At 36.6% G+C, this 20,575-nt stretch overlaps 2 protein-coding genes and 2 non-coding genes across 5 annotated transcripts in view; all 4 read right to left on the bottom strand.

Annotated features, from left to right (window-relative positions):
• Positions 1-9,977: 9,977 nt before the first annotated feature.
• Positions 9,978-13,699, bottom strand: rpl18a (ribosomal protein L18a). Its single transcript, XM_019089624.2, has 5 exons — positions 13,558-13,699; positions 12,557-12,736; positions 10,590-10,719; positions 10,241-10,350; positions 9,978-10,125 (listed from the first exon to the last, which is right to left on the bottom strand). The coding sequence occupies exons 1-5, from the start codon at positions 13,573-13,575 to the stop codon at positions 10,033-10,035; spliced, it is 531 nt and encodes a 176-aa protein (XP_018945169.1). The 5' UTR covers positions 13,576-13,699; the 3' UTR covers positions 9,978-10,032.
• Positions 10,426-10,560, bottom strand: LOC122137301. Its single transcript, XR_006154754.1, has one exon. It is a non-coding gene; the product is annotated as a small nucleolar RNA SNORA68 (small nucleolar RNA).
• On the bottom strand, positions 12,021-12,155 carry LOC122137300. The gene has a single exon (XR_006154753.1). It is a non-coding gene; the product is annotated as a small nucleolar RNA SNORA68 (small nucleolar RNA).
• Positions 13,700-14,739: 1,040 nt separating the features above from the next.
• Positions 14,740-20,575, bottom strand: part of LOC109070595 (dual specificity protein phosphatase 16-like) — a 17,224-nt gene continuing 11,388 nt past the window's right edge. For both annotated transcript variants that reach the window (XM_042721565.1, XM_042721564.1), the window contains exons 4-7: positions 20,507-20,575; positions 19,276-19,435; positions 17,953-18,076; positions 14,740-17,318 (exon numbers count right to left, since the gene is read on the bottom strand). The exon at positions 20,507-20,575 is cut by the window's right edge and continues 95 nt beyond it. In XM_042721565.1, the coding sequence (XP_042577499.1) occupies positions 16,586-17,318; positions 17,953-18,076; positions 19,276-19,435; positions 20,507-20,575 (1,086 nt within the window). In that variant the 3' untranslated portion in view covers positions 14,740-16,585. The remainder of the gene's footprint in view (positions 17,319-17,952; positions 18,077-19,275; positions 19,436-20,506) is intronic.

The raw sequence follows: 20,575 nt of genomic DNA, 5'->3' as shown, positions 1-20,575 counted from the left end.
ATATATATATATATATAATATATATATATATATATATATATATAAGAACATTTAAATATATTAAAAAAAAAGAAATAAAATTGCAAAAACTGCCAAATACTGATACAACCATAAATATTTGTTATTTATTAAATACATGTTATATTTCTTTAATCTACTTAATAAATAAACTTAATAAATAATAAATTAATTATAATATATTAATTTTTTTTTTTTTTTGAATGTCTAATAAATAAATAAAAATATTTAACTATTTATTTTATTTAGAAATGTAATTTATTCTCTCTTTTTTTAGTGTTTGGAAATATTTAATTGATTGTGTTTTTGTCGCACAAATCAAGAAATGACAAAACAATCAATCTGTTGCTCCTGAATATTAGATGCTTGACATTTCAAGCCGAAACTACTTTAAACAGCATTAATAAACTATAGCAACAACCTACAACCTTACAAACAATAAAGACAGTAGAAAGAAAAGACTTTAAATGATGTCAGACAGCAGTAAGTTGATGATGAAATTTTAAAAAGCTTCCGATAACTGAATCATCCGCTCAGTCTCGCCCCGGTGCATTATGGGAAAGCATGACTCATCTGCTGATAAGCTGTGATGGCGTTTTCTTGTCATTTGCTGCTCATGCTGTTTTTCTTCCACCCCCCCGCTGACAAAAGGTGAAGGGTTTAATTTTTAACGCTATCAGCTGCTCAGTTTGGCTGTAGAATTACAGTAAACTCAGCTGCGCTCAGAGGAAGTCGATCGGTTGTTCATTCAGCCGCGTCCCACAATCCCCCTGGCAGCGGAAATACTGTCAGAACGCCTCGACGCCACATCAACACACACACATCCATATCGCATTTGTATTTCTATTTCTAGAACGTCTTAGAAATAAATCATTGTTTAAATATTTAATTCTTTATTTTTAAGACATTCTAGAAAAATAAAATATATTTAAATAATAATAAATTATTTAATAATAAATAATAAAATATATTTAAACTGCATAAATATAAGTATATATATATAACTTTATATAACTTTAAAACTAAGCAAGCAAATATATCTAAATACAATATATAAGTAAATACAATAAATCATAAACAAATAATTATTATATATATATATATATATATATATATATATATATATATATATACTTATATATTTTTGTAAGTTCCTTAAAAACTAAACAAAAACAACATAGAAATAAATACTATATATAATAAATAAACGGATAATTATATATATATATATATATATACGCCTCAGTTTTTTATACCTTTGACAAATTATATAAAACTAAATAAAATATATTATAATACATATTTTATATTTAATTATATTTAATTTATATTCATATACACACACACACACTTTTACATTTATATATATCATTTTAATACTTGTACAGAAAAAAAGATGTATTATCTGTCTATAAATTATGTGACAATAAAATACAGACAATAAAGCCTAAGTGTGCGGACGTTTACGTTTTTTCCCTAAACATCCACGCTGGCCACCCGGTCAGTATGAAGCAATCTGAGCCTCAGATGTGTGCTTGTTTTAAATCAGCTCAGTATCCGCGTCCTGAGCGGCCTTTACCTGCGTGATTTAGACGCGTGTTTTGTTTGACGAGATGTGGGGTTTGGTCGGGGGAGAGGAGAGGGTGTGTGAATTAAGAAGGCAGGGTGCTCTTGAGAGGGCCGGGGCTGTGGAACGTGAGTGAAAACAGTTCGTCAAACTCTGGGCTCCCGTCGATGACAGTCCCGGTGTGTCTCTAGCGTGCGGCTGCCTCGTCACACTCTCAGGTTGCACTGAAAACTCCCAGCATGCCGTGGGAGAGCGGCCTCCATCAGGGTTTGGCTCGGAAAGAAACAGATGTAGAAAAAAAAGTATTTGTGTGCGTCTTTTTTTTCAGATGTTGTATTGTAGTTATTATGACCGTGGTTTATTATATATATAATTATGATATTACAGCAGTAAATCTGTGCTCTACAAGATGACACAAACCAGTCTGTTTGAGAACACATTATTGTTTTATTGTTAAACAAATAAAACTTATATTTGTATTATTTTAGTGGGTTTTTTTAACTGCTTTAAACACTGGATAAACTATTTATTTCCTCTTGAAATTTGGTGGATTTTTCTTATTTGGGGTCTTGAACATGCATGCAAAGTTTAAAGACATAGATGTGTTTGGGAAAGGCTGAAGACAGTTTGGTGACTGCAATGGTGTTGGGGTCAAATTGACTCTTCGCCAAAACACTGAAAAACTGCAAAGAGTGTAAGAATTTATTTTATGTGAATGAAATATGGAATACATAAGAACTTATCCAGTCAAACTACATTTTTTTGAAACCCTCCTATTGTGCTGCTGGTGGTTTTTTTGAAATATTTTTTTTTTTTTATAGGTTGTTGTGATGTTTTGGTTGTTTTGTTTATTCCTTCTTGAAATTTGGTGGATTTTTCTTATTTGGGGTCTTGAACATGCATGCAAAGTTTAAAGACATAGATGTGTTTGGGAAAGGCTGAAGACAATTTGGTGACTGCAATGGTGTTGGGGTCAAATTGACTCTTAACCAAAAATCAACACTCTGCAAAGAGTCTCAGAAAACCTTTACTGTAAAAGACTAAAATATAAAGTACATAAGAACTTATCCAGTCAAACTACAGTTTTTGAGACCCTCCTATTGCACTGCAGGTCAATTTGACCCAATATTTGATTTTTAAACTGGTTGAAATGCTGGTTAACCTGTTTATTTCTTCTTGAAATTTGGTGGATTTTCCTCATTTGGTGTCATGAATGTAAATGCAAAGATTCAACGCATAATCTGTTTTAAAAAGGCTTAACACAATTTGGTGACTACGATGGTGTTGAGGTCAAATTGACTGCCATTGGTTTCCATTCAACTTCCAAAAAATCAACACTTTGAAAAACAGCAAAGAGTATCAAAGTCTCTTTGTTATAGCTTGTCAAAGAATAAAATATGAAATACATGAGAACTTATCAAATCAAACTACAGTTTTTAAAACCCTCCTATTGCATTGCAGGTCAATTTGACCAAATATTTGGTTTTTAAACTGGTTGAAATGCTGGTTAACCTATTTATTTCTTCTTGAAATTTGGTGGGGTTTTCTCATTTGTAGTCACGAATGTAAATGCAAAGATTCAACACATAAATGTGTTTGGGAAAGGCTGAATACAATTTGATGACTACAATGGCCACCAAACTGACCACCATTGGTTTCCATCCAGTTTGCAAATTGCATGGAAACCAATGTGGGTCAATCTGACCCCAACACAAACCCAGTAGCCATATTTTCAACACAACAGGAGGGTTTTATAAATGAAAATTCATCCAATTCTGCAAACGAAGTCTGTTCTGAATCAAAGATTTTGCAGTAAAACATAACAGCGATCAACTGATGCCTCTAGTTTGTGAAACACCAGGCCGAACAAACCTATGAAATATGATTAGTGTTTATATTTCAGCCCGAGTTGTTTTTATTTTTTTGGGTATAAATCTTTTTATAGCAATGCTGAGAACGCTGGCAGTGCACTTTCAACCTCTGGAACGTTAAAATAAGCTTCTCTCCTGTCTGTGGGAATCAAAGAGCAGATATATTTGAGCTCCGCTTCGGCCAGCGCTCTCGCTGACGTTCCTCAAGTTCATCCTGTGGTCGCCACTGGCAACACATCCCAGAATTCCCCTGCTGTCAACCTGAAAGGAGAGGCCTTCTTTCTCCCGCGTTTTTTTTCTCTTAATGGATCAAAAATCCATTTGTGGAAAGACTGCTGGACCTTTAGAGGAAAAGGGGTCAATTTGAACTCAATGAACATACAAAAGCGTGTGTATTCGGTTCCTTCAGCACCCAGAGCGCCGTCCTCTGATAATGCTGGCTTTATTTGAGCAGACAAGGGGGGATTTTGGCCAGAAAGGCACCAAGGAGCATTTTCCTTGCAGAAGCTGGATGAACCAAGAAATTCACGGGAGTTGTGAGCGTTATAGAGTGCAACCGTCTGTTCCCGGTAGTGAAAACTCCATTCATTTTCTCCATAGAGAAACTGATTTTTAACAACTTATAAACATTTAAAGACCAGTTGTGAGCTCTGTGGTTGTTATTCGATGGTATACACTTTTGTTGAAGCCAACTTTTCACATGATTTCTACTTAGAATCATGTTTAACGATGGATTTCATAGTGAGAAACTACATTACCCATGATTCTGCAACGAAATCTCCACCAATCAGAGAGTTCCAACAAGTAAATAGAGTGCATTAGCGCCCGCCCACTTTTCAGCTGCACTGATCCTGCAAGTATTTTCCCATTAATTTTTCCCATAGGGATTTTAAAAAGGTCTTTGTTATAGCATTATACGCCATTAACCAAACCAATCAGCTACAAGGAGAATCACAACATTACAAACTAATTTGAAACAAAAAATTAAATGAAAATCAAATAAAAAGACAAAATGACAAGACTGCGAACTTTTAGTGAGGGAAAGAACTACAAACCCATGAAGCATTGCGAATGACATTATTCAAATTAAAAATGATGTAGAAATGATCACAATAATCTGTTTTAAAAAGGCTTAACACAATTTGGTGACTACGATGGTGTTGAGGTCAAATTGACTGCCATTGGTTTCCATTCAACTTCCAAAAAATCAACTTTTAGTGAGGGAAAGAACTACAAACCCATGAAGCATTGCGAATGACATTATTCAAATTAAAAATGATGTAGAAATGTAAAACTATTTAAAGTTGTTGGCTGAATCTATCAAAACGATATATTTTAAGTTCATTGCAAAATATGCATATATACACACACAAATACTTTTTGCATTTTGAGAGTGTAGAGAGACTGAGTCTCGAGTACGGTACACTGAAAAGCTACATTTAAAAACAAAACATGCTGAAAGTTAGTCAACTAAATTTGTTTATTTAGATGTAGCTAAAATAAACTGATTGCGAACCACTTACCTTAAAAAAAAATTATAAATTCAATAAAAAAAAATTTCAGTGTACTTAAAGGGATACTCGTAGCGTTATGAAGCGACGAGAATACTTTTTGTACACGAAGAAAACAAAAATAATGTGTATTTACGCTTTGGTTTGAAAGAAAACAGTGCATCAGCGCAGCGCGGCTGACACTGATTTGGAGAGATACAGGAGAGGAATTGTTGAATAAAGTTGTTATTTTTGTTTTCTTTGTGTACAAAAAGCATTCTCGTCGCTTCATAACGTTACGGTTGGATCACTGATGGCAGATGGAGTATTCTGACGATGCTTTTCATACTTTCCTGGACCTTGACACTGTTATTTATTTGGCAGTCTATGGGACACTCACAAGCCTCCCGGTTTTCATCCAAAATATCTTAAATTTTGTTCTGAAGACGAACAAAGCTTTTACGAGTATGAAACGACATGGAGGTAAGTGATTAATGACAAAATCTTAATTTCGCGTTGGAGTAACCCTTTAATAAGAGTGGGTAGGGCTAAAAATCTCTTTTGGCGCTCTTTGCTCATTGCAGCTCTCTGATTGGTGGGTTTTTCTGTACAGCATCATGGGTAATGTAGTTTTTCACAACAAATTCCACTATTAACCACAAAAATGGGTTCAACAAATGCATACACAATCAATCAACACAGGCCTGTCTTTAAAAAGTTTACCAGTTATTATTAAAAAACAATTTCCCTATGGAAAAACTGAAGATTGTTCTTCCGATAATCGAGATCCAGAACTAAAAAGTCTCCCTAGGGAAACTGATTCTCACTAAAGCCGTCATGTACACTAATGCACTTGAAATGCACGAGCGTAGGTGGTGTCAATGTCTAGTTTTCTGTCCGACTCATCGTGTTCAGCTTCTCAGTCGCGCTGCAGCTCTTTTCCCCGGAGGCCGCTGGCGCCGCTCTTAGCCTGTGAAACAGATACTGACTCGCAGGCTTCCAAGTCATTTCTTACTTTCCCTCATTGTTGCTCTGTTGCTCGTGCCAAGCGGAGCGCGAGTCTGAATGGAGACCTTGTGTGCATTGTTGCCCTTGTTAGTGATCACAAGGCATTTCGTTTGGAGTTCCATGCCACCATTCGTTACTCTGGACACAGTAGACCGGGATGTATTCCCATGACGGGAATAAACAGAATGAGAGTCCTTCAAAACCTCAGACATGAAGTGTAATAACAGCTCTGTTTACACAATAGAATGATTTCTGATATATTGTTGTCACATGTTCTCATTACATTCATGTTTCATTTAGTGAGTGGCATCCACTTATCATCTGGCCCCAGATGTCACGCCTACTGAAACATGATTGGTTGCTTTACCTGTCAGTCATAGGGCCTCTTGGGCGGGGCTTGGCCGTTCAAAGCAGCCAAGGATCCTGAACCTTCTGCCATCAGTCTGAAGGTCAGGCCACGCGAGACTATCTAACAAAAATTATTATTTTGCATTTTATTCTTTGCATTTTTTTCATTTTAACATTTGAAAGAATTATCAAAATAAGTTTAGAACAACACTGTTTTTCACTTTTGGTTCATTTATAAGAATGAAAATGATGTTTCTGTCACAGAATAAAAAATAAAAAAGTTAATTGCAAATTTTTTCCCACAATTCTGACTTTTTTGTTCTCTGAATTCTGTTTACATCTCACAGTTGCTATTTTTTTCTTGCAATTCTGACTTTTTTCTCGGAATTCCAAGTTTAATCTCACAGTTTTTTTTCTTGGAATTCTGAGTTAAAATATCTAAATTCTGATTTATTTACTTCAGAATTCTGAGTTTACGTCCCGAAATTAAGACTTTTTCCAATTGATAATTTAGACTTTTTTTTAAGTTAATTGCTTATTTATAAAATCTGACATTTTTAGCCCATGGCGGGAACAAGCTTCCATAGAAAGTGAAGGTTGAGCACAATGCATTGTGGGATTCCATATTCTGTACAGTGTGTAAAGTAGATTTCTAAACGCATATTTCCAGGCTTTTGTAAGTCAAATGAATGACTGGTATTCTCATGCTAATGAGTAGCTAATTATACTAATACTCCAGGTAAATTGAATTGACGGTGTTATACTGTAAATATCTGTGTATTCTGTGCATACAGAACAGTCCCATACTCAGCACACAGTACACACTGCATACTACAGTCATCTGTTCTGATACTTCAGCATGAAATGTTCTATTTAATGATTTTTTTCTTCTTTCTCTCTTTCCCATGTTGATTTTCTCTCTTTTTAGATCCGTGTGTGAGGCCAGTCATTCATGGCAGGTTTTCAGTAGCCGGCCTGTGTCTCAAAAACATTATACTTTAAGTGTTTGCTTGGACCAAGTGTTGAAGCACTAGCGCAGTGGGAGGTTTTGACATGGCTCTCTGCGTTTAACTGCACATCCTGTGAAACTCTCCCTGTGTCCTGTATGTGGGAACTCTCAGTCCAATCAATCAAATTGGCTGCCGTGGGCCGTGAGCTGCTGACTCAGGTAGTGTGTGGGAGAACTGTGTGTTTTCAGTCATTTCCTCTGCTCAGGACAGCTCAGTGCTGAAGAGGCAAACAACAAATTGGGGTTAAACTGTTATTAAAGTCCACACGTAATCAAAATTGACTTTAATACTTTCTTAATACATATTCCTATTGTGAGTCATACAATTCTGCTATTATTGATGCAATTATTCAAATGTAATTCATAATTATTATTTATTATATTTTAATACAATATAATTTCCCCCCTTTTGACTATATTGACTATTCCAATTATACATACATATATATATATGTGTGTGTGTGTGTGTGTGTGTGTATGGGCCACTTGCTGAATTAAGTGTACGTAACCTATTATAATTTCATATTTTAATTATATATATATATATATATATATATTTACCTTTTGATTGGATGACTTCAAATTTCATTTTATCATGTATCATTATCATTTTATAAATTACATATATATTATTTATTTTTATAAAGGCGGCCCACTTGTTGTTTTTAGTGTATATAATTCATTATAATTTTATATAATAAAATCTAATTATATATAAATATTATATTTATTCTTTTTTTTTTCTCTCCTTTTGATTCTGGGAAGAATGTATTTAAAATTACACACAGGATATATAAATAAACTTTTAAGTTTTAAAAGTGTGTAAAAATGTATTATAATTTTTTTTAAATAAAATATGTGTTTATTTTTTCCTTTTGATTCTTAGATGACTGTATTAAATATTTATTATTATTTATATAATTCTATGTGAGTGCATGTTGATTTTTTATTTAGTTTTGAATTTTATTATGTATATTTGTTTATTTATTTATAATGGTGAGTCACTTGCTTTCATCGTAACACAGTGCGGTCATGTGAAAACACTGAATATAATTTGTGATCATGGAATGACTGAAAAAAAAAAAAAAAAAAGCACACACTTCTAAGTATTTTCATTATTTGTGTGTGCAGATGGTTTGACCTCAATCGTCTGATCCCTGGAGGGAATGGACACACAGCCCACAGAGTCGCCTATCAATATATCAATAAATCATCTTCATGCTTCTGCTGCAGCAGGTGAGTGACTGCGCGTGACATGCGCAGAAGAGTCACTCACAGGCTCCGCCCACCGGCGTCCGTGTGGTGAACGAGTTAATTAAAATTGTGAATTTCGTATGCATATCTTTATATAGCAAGCAGAATTAGTTGTATGCAAGTGATATTTATAATAATTCACTTGACAAATTATTTAGCCACGTGACGAATTTATCTGGAAATATTTTCCATTTATTTTCTCACCCAAATAATTCAATTAATTGTATCCACCTCAGGTTTTTAGTTGTTTTATTCACGTCTTTGTGTTCTATCCAGCATTTTATTTGATATTCGCATAAAGTTCACGTACCTGGCTTGACTTGAGCCAGTAATCCTAGCAACCAAAAAGAACACCATGGCAATCACCCACAACAAGTTTAAATCTTAGCAGCAACAGACAAACACCAAAAAGTTTGTCTTACCTGAGAAAGACGCAATTTGGCACAATGTTGAAGCCTCCTAATATTTTTTTGTTTCAATGCAGCCCTGTAGAGCTCAGCTCCACACCTGAAGTTAATTTATCTGAATGAACTGTAACTCTGCCAAAGAAATCGATTGAATCTACAGATAATACCGGCTTTGAGATCGGCAACGCCATAATAAGTGCATAATTATCATATACTGTTTTTGTGTAATCACTATTATTATTAATACTTCAGAACAGCGCATGACTGAATTTAAGACGCAGTTCGCGGTCAAACTCTGCCCTCTTGTGGCGGCACCTGAGAAACGCAGCTGCCAGATTTCAAACGTATTCATTATAAAAATGATCAGTTTTCCCCAACACGTGGGTTTAAAACTGCAAAGGCCAAGCTGTCACCGATATTAAATATATTTTTTAATTTAATTTAAATATCTCTAAAGTTGATTGGGTAAACGTATGAAAGGACTGGTGGGTTTATAAACACCTGCCAATGTTCAGATGCTATATTAACTGCTGATTTTAAGAGAAATTCAAAGAAAACTGATTTCAAAAGGGCAAACCAATCAAATTCCACAGCTACTTCTTTACCAGAGTAATACAGTCCTATATTATTACACTTACAATTGTCTTCTATAGTTTCCTTTAATTGACTCAAAGTCCTGGACAGATTGGTCAGATCCTTAACGAATATCGCTGGGTCACCTTACAATCATAAAAGGGGAAATTTGCAAAAAGAAAATTTTTAGGACCAAAAAAAAATGTGCATTATGTTTGTGACATGGCATGTGATTAATAAAAAAATTTTTGCATCTTTTTTTTTTTGCTGATTATAAATTTGTCACTTTCAGTATGCAGCAATAATCTGATGATTGATCATTTTTTTTATTTTAAAGTAATTAGATTTTGGGTGAAGGATGCATAATTGTAATGTCACAGTGCAAAATATTCTGATGCCTAATGGGCTTTAAAAACCATGCAACAACACCGCTTTTGATTTTCTCCACTTTTATTCGTCTGTAATGTCAAAAGCACAAACATACACTTTAAAAGAAAGTGTTTGGTCTCTTGGTGGTGAAACGGGGCTTGTGCTGGCGGCGCAGAACCCTGTGAGGAAGAGGGAACTTGATCTTGGAGTCCTGTTGAATCGAGAAAAAACATTAACTCCTTTAGATGCAAGTTTAAACAGCTCAGTTATTATGGTTGCATTTGATAAAAGAAACTCAAAAGCATCGTTTGAACATGGAGACTCACGTGGAACTGCTTGATGGCGGGTCTGCGGCATTTGTTGGCTGGGATGATCTGCACCTTCATGATCTGGATGGCGTGAGCGCGGGCACGATGCCTGGCACCCATATCACGATCTGAAGCACAAATCAAATACGTGACATTTACTATAGAGTAAAAACACAGAGCAGAGTTGCTCCTGCAGCAGAGTCACATGTCGCACCTTGATTTCACTTTCAGTGGCACGTGTGACAGCCTATGAAAGGCGACAAGGTTCGGTTTTTCTTTGTGCACACATGGCAAGGGCATGACACTGGGAGGAAATGACCTTTGGGTTAGTGTGTGCAGGCTGAACGAGTGTGTTTGTGAAACTCACAGCACTGAGTGACGGCTCCAGACGTGGTCAGGTCTCTGTACTCGCGGTACATGTTGTGGGTCCCACTGCGAGAGTCGTAACGCAGCCAGATGCCAAAGTTCTTCACCTTGAGAGGCGATTTCTCATGGACCTGTGCAGGAACACAATAAGAAAACAAACAAGCGGTTAACCTCCAGGCATGTCGTCTCAGAAACAGGAAAAAACTCACGAGTTATAGCTCGACTACATTAAACGCACTATAGTAGCATCTCGAAGTAACAGGAATAGCTCTATGCTTGCTGCTTTCATTACTAGCAGCTCAAAATCGGTTTCTAAAAAGACTCAATATAAAGCGAATCAACCCCCTCAGTCCAAAAACGGAAATCGACCCACGACCCATCAAAAAATGGAATTGAACTCTACAGACAAACGGGAATCGACCCCACCCTGTCAAAAAATGGAATTGAACTCTACACAGACAAATGGGAATCGACCCCACCCTGTCAAAAAATGGAATTGAACTCTACACAGACAAATGGGAATCGACCCCACCCTGTCAAAAAATGGAATTGAACTCTACAGACAAAGGGAATCGACCCCACCCTGTCAAAAATGGAATTGAACTCTACAGACAAATGGGAATCGACTCGACCCCACCCTGTCAAAAAATGGAATTGAACTCTACAGACAAATGGGAATCGACCCCACCCTGTCAAAAAATGGAATTGAACTCTACACAGACAAATGGGAATCGACCCAACCCTGTCAAAAAATGGAATTGAACTCTACAGACAAATGGGAATCGACCCCACCCTGTCAAAAATGGAATTGAACTCTACAGACAAATGGGAATCGACCCCACCCTGTCAAAAAATGGAATTGAACTCTACACAGACAAATGGGAATTGACCCCACCCTGTCAAAAATGGAAATAAAGTCTACAGACAAATGGGAATCGACCCCACCCTGTCAAAAATGGAACTGAACTCTACAGACAAATGGGAATCGACCCCACCCTGTCAAAAAATGGAATTGAACTCTACACAGACAAATGGGAATTGACCCCACCCTGTCAAAAATGGAAATAAAGTCGACCCCTACAGAAAAAATGGGAATCGACCCCACCCTGTCAAAAAAATGGAATTGAACTCTACACAGACAAATGGGAATCGACCCAACCCTGTCAAAAAATGGAATTGAACTCTACAGACAAATGGGAATCGACCCAACCCTGTCAAAAAATGGAATTGAACACTACAGACAAATGGGAATCAACCCACACCATCAATGAAGGGAATCAAACTCTACACAGACAAATGGGAATTGACCCATCAAATAAAAGGGAAACAACCCCCCCATCTGTCAAAAAAGGGAATTGAACCCCACCTGTCAAAAAGGAACCAAAACATGTTTTCACAAATAATAAACGACGGCTCTATAAAGGCAGCAGCATCGTGTCGCACCTTGATTTCACTTTCAGCGGCACATTTTACAGCCTATGAAAGGCGACAAGGTACAGTGTTTCTTTTCGCACACATGGCAAGGGCATGACACTGGGAAGAAATGACCTTTGGGTTAGTGTGTGCAGATTGAACGCAAAGTTGTGAAAAAAAGTTGGTGAAATTCATGGCACTCACTGCCAAAGGGAATCGACCCCCAGCAGTCAAAAGGGAACAGACTCTTCTTTAACAGCCTTTAATAGAGCGAACCATTAATTTAGGTTCTTTCAGGACTATTCTTCTCAATAAATTGGTCAAAACAAAAAACACCATCGCAGATAAGCCTACTTTCTAGCTGAAGCAGTGAAATAAACCTGTATGTGTGAACGTATATTGCTGATCATCACCTTACACTCACTAAAACTGAGATTTGTCGTCAGTATTATCCTCGAACACTGAGTCTTAAATGACACACTACTAACAGATACCGATCAGGAAAAGGGAATCGACTCCAAAACCCATCTGGGAACCAAAAAGCCCTATTCGTACCAGGCCGCAGTACACAATCTCTCCAGAGGCTTTCTTCATCTTCCTCAGCTGGGAGACGAAGTACCAGAAGCGAGACTTGGCCACCACATGGTTTGGGGCGAAGATCCTCATGCGGTACAGAGGGGGCGCCGGGTTTTTAGCAGAGGGCAAGAGACGCCCAACAACCTTATACTCCCGAAGCTGCAGAGAGACAGAAAACACAGTCAGAGATCAACACAAACAATATTAGCTCAACGAAACTTGAACCTGAATACTTAACTAGTTCAGAAGTGAATGACTAGAGAAGGATGTAAACCTGCACTGCAAAATAAATATATTAAGTTAGGTCTTAATGAAGTCTTTCTATTTCAAAAGCTGTCTTTTACCTGCCGTTTCTTTTTAAGTGTTTTGAACCTAACTTGCAATTTCTAAGTGATAAGTTTTAATTCCATCACAGTTTTCATTAGATATTTGATGATCAGTGTCTATTTCCATGCGGTTTCTCCTTTAACACTTTTAGCAGTGTTTAAAGTTTACTAATTAAACCCTGCAGGAAGAAGCACGATTTGAGCATCTGTGACTGATCTAGATTTACTTATACTTGATTCACATTTATTTAAAAGCGCATAAAACGATCTTAACATTACTGAATCAGAATAGAATACGAGCGCGAGCTGATTGTGATTAACACTCAGACAACAAAGAATGTGGTAGACAGGGGACGTAACTTAAATAACATTGGCTAAAATATGAGAGTAAGTGCATTGAGAGTGTATTAATTAGTAATATTATGATAACTCAAATCCTAAGATGTGCATTGTGTGTGTTTAATCGCGAGCACATGGAGCCGCCATGTTCGTCTCCGCTACAATCAACACGTCAGAGCTAATTTAGCGCTTCGATTCTAAATGTGCTTCGGGTGCAGACGCTGTTATGGATGGTTTAGTGCCTTATGTGTGTTTTCAGGTCGTAACTGTGAGGTTTACGCGACTGTAAAGTGATTTTAAAAGGATTTTACGTACTGTGCCAGACGCCTTCATGGTGTCTCTCGCTGACGGCCGCTGTGAAAGAGGAAGCAGCAGGGCGGGGAATCCTGACGTCAATCCGCTTCCGAGGGGGCGGGGCTTACTGGAAGCGTTTTTATTGGTCACGCAGAGCCGTCAATCATAGCCGTTACCGGTCTTTTATTTTATTATGATTAATTTATTTATTTTTACTTTAAAAGAACATGCAATGCATACAAGTCAAACGGAAATGTGGGATAACACCTTACTTATCTACACAATACATAGTAAGGTATTAGATTTATTTTAATATGAGATATTTTATACACTTCTTATTTCTAGTAATTGAATTCAATGAGTCATAAAATATTTTTAAGATCTTTACAGAAAAAAAATATGGACATTACTTCAGCTTTATGGTAATAAAACGTCACAGGATTGATTATTACCTTGAGCCTGTATTACAGTCCGAAATTATAGATTCATTAATAACTTTGTAGAATGTATCACCTGCTTCCGAAAAATCTTTAGAAGAATTGTAATTATTGATTAAATACATAAGAGATTAGGATTCAGAATTACAAAAAGAGCATTGTGGTGAGACGCATTCCTGGTGGAAAAACTACATTACCCATGATTCCTCAGAGTTGTGCGTTACTGCCGCCTGCTGGACACAAACGTAAAACGCATCTACAACAGCAGCGTTTATTAATATATCTTAATTATTCAATTATGAAGCTATAAAATACGTTTGGGTGTATCATTCAAGTAAATCCACATTAATAAACACACAACTGGGACAGGAATAAAGCTCTGAACTCTCTAAACGCTTTTGAAGTGCTTTGCTCGCTGATTGGTGGGTTCTTCTGCACAGCATCTTGGGAACTGTAGTTTTTTTTCACCACGCGAACTGGATTCGAAAAATGTTTACACAAACGATTAACAACTTTACAACTCAGATCAACAGGTTTGTCATTTCTAACTTGAATGTGATATTTTCATTGTGATTTGTAATCATACAATGTATTAGCATAATCATAAACACACTGGTTTTTAGCTCAAATTTTTTTTTTTTTTTAAGTAGAGTTTTTTTTTTTTTTTTATCAATTTTTTTTTGTGTTTTTTATAGTTTTTATACAATTTTGGTTGTTGAATCGAAAGTTTTGGGCCTTACTGTTTTAATGGAGACAGCTGAAGATGTTCAAGTACCACTTGTGTTTTATTTCAACAATCAATAAACAGCTACTGATTAATATCTCCAGAAACGCTCTCGTTCATCTCACGGCGGTACCATCCCAGACACCAATCACGAAAATAATGGCTGATCTGTCTTATGAACGATTATAACAGTCATTCGACTTTATTGTAAAAATATAAAACATCGGTCACTGTGAATTTGGGGCCTGTGTGAAAGCAGGTCGAATGTGATTCAGAGACTCATGATTCAGTGATTCAGTGATTCGGTGATTCGGTGATTCAGTGATTCGTTCTGTCTTCAGCTCAATTTTCACAGCTTTGGGAAACTGATTGTGTCCTTGTGTTTAAAGTCATCAAGCGCAGATCAGAGGAAGATGGTTTCAGCGTGAAGAGGACGGTCTGAAGGAGTCTCTACGGCGCTCCACAGCTGATCCTGGAGCAGACGAGTCAATGCTGATGACCGGACCTCCGGCGAGTCTTTAAGAAGGCACACCCGCACCGCTCAGTGTGAGTCTGTGAACATCATCAGCACCGTTCTGGATCGCCAGAGAAGGAGAGAGGGCTTCTGGATGTAAAGTGCTCAGACTAATGAAGTGTTTCTCGTCTGCGTCTCATCAGGACGCATCTCGTGTGAAGAAGCTGCTGGAGGCTCAAGAGTTTCGGATGCAGCGTCAGTGAATCATGTCTGTTTGGAAACGAGCATCATCACACGCTTGAGCCTGACGATGGAGAGAATCACAGATCTGTGTGTGTGTGTGTGTGTGTGTGTGTGTGTGTTTGATTCTAGATCTCCAACAGAGTCCACACTTCCTGAGATCATAATTCAACACATACATTTCAAAAGACGCTCTTAAGGCAAGACACTACAGGCGTTTTAATGCCTTTTTTGCTTCTTCTTTCAGACTAGTGGATTAAAAAAAACATCCAAAATACACATTTAAGTGTTTATTTTATTGCATTTTAGTTTTTTTTTTTTGCATCTGTAGATTCCAATTGCAATCTTTGAAGAGTTTTTTTCTCTTGCATCCACCGAACTTTACAGTTTTTATGCATATCTGTATTCTGGAGGCTTTTAGTGAGGGGTTTGTTCATATATCATTCACACATGGTGACAGTATTTTCTGAGAAGAGGGGGAGTGATTTACATTATGCATATAAATTAAATAATTATGCATATTTTTAAATATATATATTTTTTTTTTAATGTAATCAATCAGCTGGTGATGTACAGTCAAACCAAAAATTATTCAGACTCCAGATATAATTTTTGATATTTTTTTACTAGTGAGTGCAGGACACTATACTTCATAAATGTAAGTGTGACATATTACACCCAAAAACTCTTCATACAGTGGACTTACAGTAAATTTGGGAGCAAAAACTATTCAAACACTTTTCTTTAATTGCTAATGTGATCTCTTTACACCACAGACTGATTAAAATAAAGCACTGCTTGGTAATGAGTTGAGCTGAATTGGTTTTATCTAACTGTGTTCTTGCATTTAACAGCAATTTGACTGAATCCATTACACACCTTTCTATCAAAGTTATCTGATATTATCAAGATGCATTTGTTCTGACAGTTTAACTCAGAGTCACTTTCTAAATTAAAACGAATAAACTGTGATAATGTGAGAAATGTTGTAGGTGTCTGGATATATTTTGGTTTGACTGTATATTAGGGTTAACTAGTTATTTTAATTTAAAAAAAATGGGGGCAGATGCTAATGGGGTTAAGCTCCGCCCTGTTTATCTGTAGTGTCTTGCCTTGATTTGAACGGTGAGGCGCTCAGAGAGACTCCACCTTCATGCACGTCTGAATGAGAACAAAGCAAAGAAAGGATCGTCCTCAGGAGACCTCGATGATTTCCAAGCTGCCGGAGAAGCTGGACTGGCTGCTCCTCGTGCTCATCTCCTCTCGGGATCGGCTGTCCGTCATGCCGTCTCTCTGGCAGCTCCTGCGCTTCAGCTGCTTCTCGAAGCTGCTCTCCTCATGCCAGCTCCTGCGCGAGTCTCCTCCGTCTCCGCTGCGCTGCCGGCCGCGTCTCCTCACCGCCTCCAGACCCGGAGCGCAGCCGTAAAAGCGCGCCGACTCGGAGGAGAGGAACCAGCCTCCGGTCACGGGTCCGAGAACGATGTCTGAGTGCCAGCCTTTAAGTGCTTGAGCCGTTTTAGACGGAGCTCCATCCACGCTGCCGCTGCGCTGGAGCGTCTTATTATTATTATCTTCAGCCGGACTTTGCTCCGAAACCTCCGGCACCGGCGAGAACTGGCAGGGTTCACCGGCGGGAAACGCTCGCAGAGGCGCTCCGGACTCGCCGTACGACTTGATGTCCAGAGAGAAGGAGCGTTTGGGCCGGACGTTCTCCTCCGGTTCCTCCCCGAGCTGAAGGCCACAGAGCGCCCGGGCCAGAAGATGCTCCTCGGGGACGCCGGCCAGAACGCAGGGCATCGTCAGCGGCTCCGGCTTCTGCTCGTCTGACGGCGCCTCGCTCGCGCTCTTCAGCTTCTTCTCGAAGTCCAGCAGCTGACCTAAGAAGTTGAAGTTGGGCGAGATGGTCGGCCGCTTCTCCTTCACGAACCTGAGAACGCACACGCATGTGATGAGATCAGACTTGAGAGTTTTTATCTCAATTCTGACTCTTTTTCTTGCAGATGCAAGTTTTCATCTCACAATTCTAAAAAAAAAAATTTCATTAGAACTGCGAGAAAAAAGTCAGAATTGCGAGAAAAAATTATTTGTAAGATATAAATTCACAATTATCAGGAAAAAAAGAACTGTAAGATATAAACTCACAACTGCAAGAAAAAAAGATAAAAACTTGCATTTGTGAGAAAAAAAGTCAAGAATTGCAAGAAAAAATAATTTGTAATATATAAATTCACAATTATCAGGAAAAAGCCAGAACTGCAAGAAAAAAAAGTCAAAATTGTGAGAAAAAGTCAGAATTGAAAAAAAAAAAAAAAGTGTGAATTTGTAAGTTATAAACTCACAATTACGAGAAAGTCAGAATTGCAAGATATCTACAAATTAATTTAATCTCAACAAGTACTGTCATGTGTAAGTTACATTTTTTGCATGACAGTAGTCAGAATGTGTTGAGCTGTCATCGAAATAATAATAATAATAATAATACGATCACAATACGAGGAAGATTCTGCTGAAATATAAGCTGGGCGTGTTTGAGATCCACCCTTTAATTAAGGCTGTGGTACCTGTACGCTTCATCTAAAGACATGTCCATCCTCTTCATGATGTAAGCGATGGCGATGGTGGCCGAGCGAGAGATTCCCGCCAGACAGTGGACCAGGACCCTGGCGTTACTGGCCTTGGCTTTCTCTGACAGGAAACACACAAAGACACTTCCTGTCAGCTGACCCCCCACTCTCAACATTTTTACTTCTACGGTCACGTGATCGTGTTTGTGTCAAAAGGCCAAAATGATCAGAACACTAGTATTCTCAGCAGCTGAAACGGTTTGAAGTCAGGTATTTCTATCTTTTGCTGAAGTGTGTCAGTACGAAATATCAGTTTACATTTACAAACATTCATTTTTTATAGCTGCTAAAAATAATAGTGTTCTAATCATTTTGGCCTCCGCTGTAAACCTGTGGAAGAAATAAAACGTTTGCAAAGGACAAACTAAGACTGAACTAAAAGAAACTAAAAACGAAATGAAAAATTTAATAAAACATATATAGATATATATATATTAAAAAAAGCAGAAGCACTAAAATTATGAACTGGAAATAATGTTAACTGAAATGGAAACTACAACTGAAATGAAATGAAATGAAATACACTTAAACACAAATAAAATTAAATTTAACCTAAAGAGTAAAACTGAAATTAAATTAAACATAAATAGTAATATTTATAATATTATATTAATATAAAATAATATAAAATATAAAAACTCTAAAATAAAAAATTAAAATAACTAAAAAATAAAAATAAAAAAATAAAATAACTAAAAAAATTATAAAATAAAATACAAATAACTAAAAAATAAAAATCATAATGAAAGGAAAAGGAAACCTAAATTGAAAAATTATTGATTTATTAATTTAAAATTATTAATTGGGAATAAATAAAAGATAAATATGAAATTAACAAAAACAAAAACTGAACTAAAACAAACTAAACATTGTACAAACAAACAACAGAAAGTGTAAATATAGTGAATATTTAAAAAATAAATGAAGAAAAATTATTAAAGCACATAACATAAATAATGAAAAAAAAAATTAAAACTGAAAATAAGAATTTAAAATATTATTAGAAACTCTAAAGACGTGGGTGGAACAAGAAACTGATTTTTCAGGCAGCTAGTAAAAAAGTAATTAACAAGAAATGGTTAAAACCAGAGCCTCAGTTGAAGAATGGATTGATATATTAATGATCATATGTGTGATGTGAATATGTGATTATTTTAAATATGGAGTAAATGGATTGATTATATCAAAACCAAAATGCTCAGACTTTTCCCGGAAAAATTAAACATTCCAAAGGAGCATACATATATGATGTTGTCTGACCTATGAACTCCACGGAGCGGTCCAGCCAGGGCAGGATCTTCTCGCAGAAGCTGTCGTTGACCGGCACGCGCAGGAAATGTGAGTCAGGGATGAAGTCTGGTTTGGGGCAGGTGTTGCTGGCGTTGAGCACGTAAGCGATGTCACTCTGCTGCATGAGCTCCTGCGGGAACAGACATCAGCACGCGCTCGTGAGACGCTCATAATAACCTGTCTGCGATATACCTGGGCAACTTAATAAGTTTAAGCTGAAGCACTAAAATTACTAACTGGAAATAAATAACTAAAGCTGCAATTAAATTAAACTTACATAGTCATTTTTAAAAAAAATTGTGGCTTAGTGGTAGAGCATTGCATTAGCAGTGCAAAAGGTTGTGGGTTTGATTCCCAGGGAACACGTTAGGTAAAAAAATGTCAGCCTTAATGCACTGTAAGTCACTTTGGATAAAAGCATCTGATAAATGCATAAATGTACATGTAAAAAGCTTAAGCACTAAAATTGCTAACTGTAAAATAAATAAATAAATAAAAAACATAGAACTAAAACAGATTAAAAGTGAATAACCAAATGAAATGAAACCTAAATAGTAATATTTAAAAAAAGTTGATGCACTAAAATTATTAACTTTTATTAAATAAAAACTTAATTTGAATTTTGTACTTAAATATTATCAATATTCGAATTTAAAAGGCAATTTCAGTTCTCTCCTGAGGCCACAAGAGGGCGCATCGAGCAAAATATTACTAATGCACCTTTATTCAATGCAATAAAATGTGCAATAAAAAAAAAAGTCATAAGGGTCAATTTTTTGAAATTGAGATTTATATATCATCTGGTTTGTTAGGAGGACAATATTTGTCTGAGATACAACTATTTGAAAATCTGGAATCTGAGGGAGCAAAAAAATCTAAATATTGAGAAAATCATCTTTAAAGTTGTTCAAATGAAGTTCTTAGCAATGCATATTACTAATCAAAAATTAAGTTTTGATATATTTACAGTAGGAAATTTACTAAATATCTTCATGGAACATGATCTTTACTTAATATCCTAATGATTTTTGACATAAAAAAGACATCTATAATTTTGACCCGTATAATGTATTGTAGGATACTGATACAAATATGACGCACACCTAAAATGTTTGCATTCGAATGTGGATTTTATTTTGAATTCGACAAGTATTTGAAAGCAAGTTGTGATTTGACAGCGCTAGTGTGCAGCGGGCGTCACCTGGTTGAGCACGTCTCTCTGGCAGCCCAGGTACAGGTGCGGCAGGATCCGCGTCGGCCCGCTGCTGCT

This window comes from Cyprinus carpio, chromosome B4 (assembly GCF_018340385.1).
Source record: "Cyprinus carpio isolate SPL01 chromosome B4, ASM1834038v1, whole genome shotgun sequence".
Classification (NCBI taxonomy): domain Eukaryota; kingdom Metazoa; phylum Chordata; class Actinopteri; order Cypriniformes; family Cyprinidae; genus Cyprinus; species Cyprinus carpio.
The sequence above is the reverse complement of the archived record's forward strand: the minus strand, read 5'-3'. Positions and strand labels throughout refer to the sequence as shown.

Excerpts from the sequence above, each read along its gene's own strand:
- rpl18a (XM_019089624.2), bottom strand. Across the intron at positions 10,351-10,589 it reads TGGAGCCGTCACTCAGTGCT|ATCGTGATATGGGTGCCAGG; the intron begins GTGAGTTTCACA and ends TTTGTGCTTCAG. Across the intron at positions 10,126-10,240 it reads CCGCCATCAAGCAGTTCCAC|GACTCCAAGATCAAGTTCCC; the intron begins GTGAGTCTCCAT and ends TCGATTCAACAG.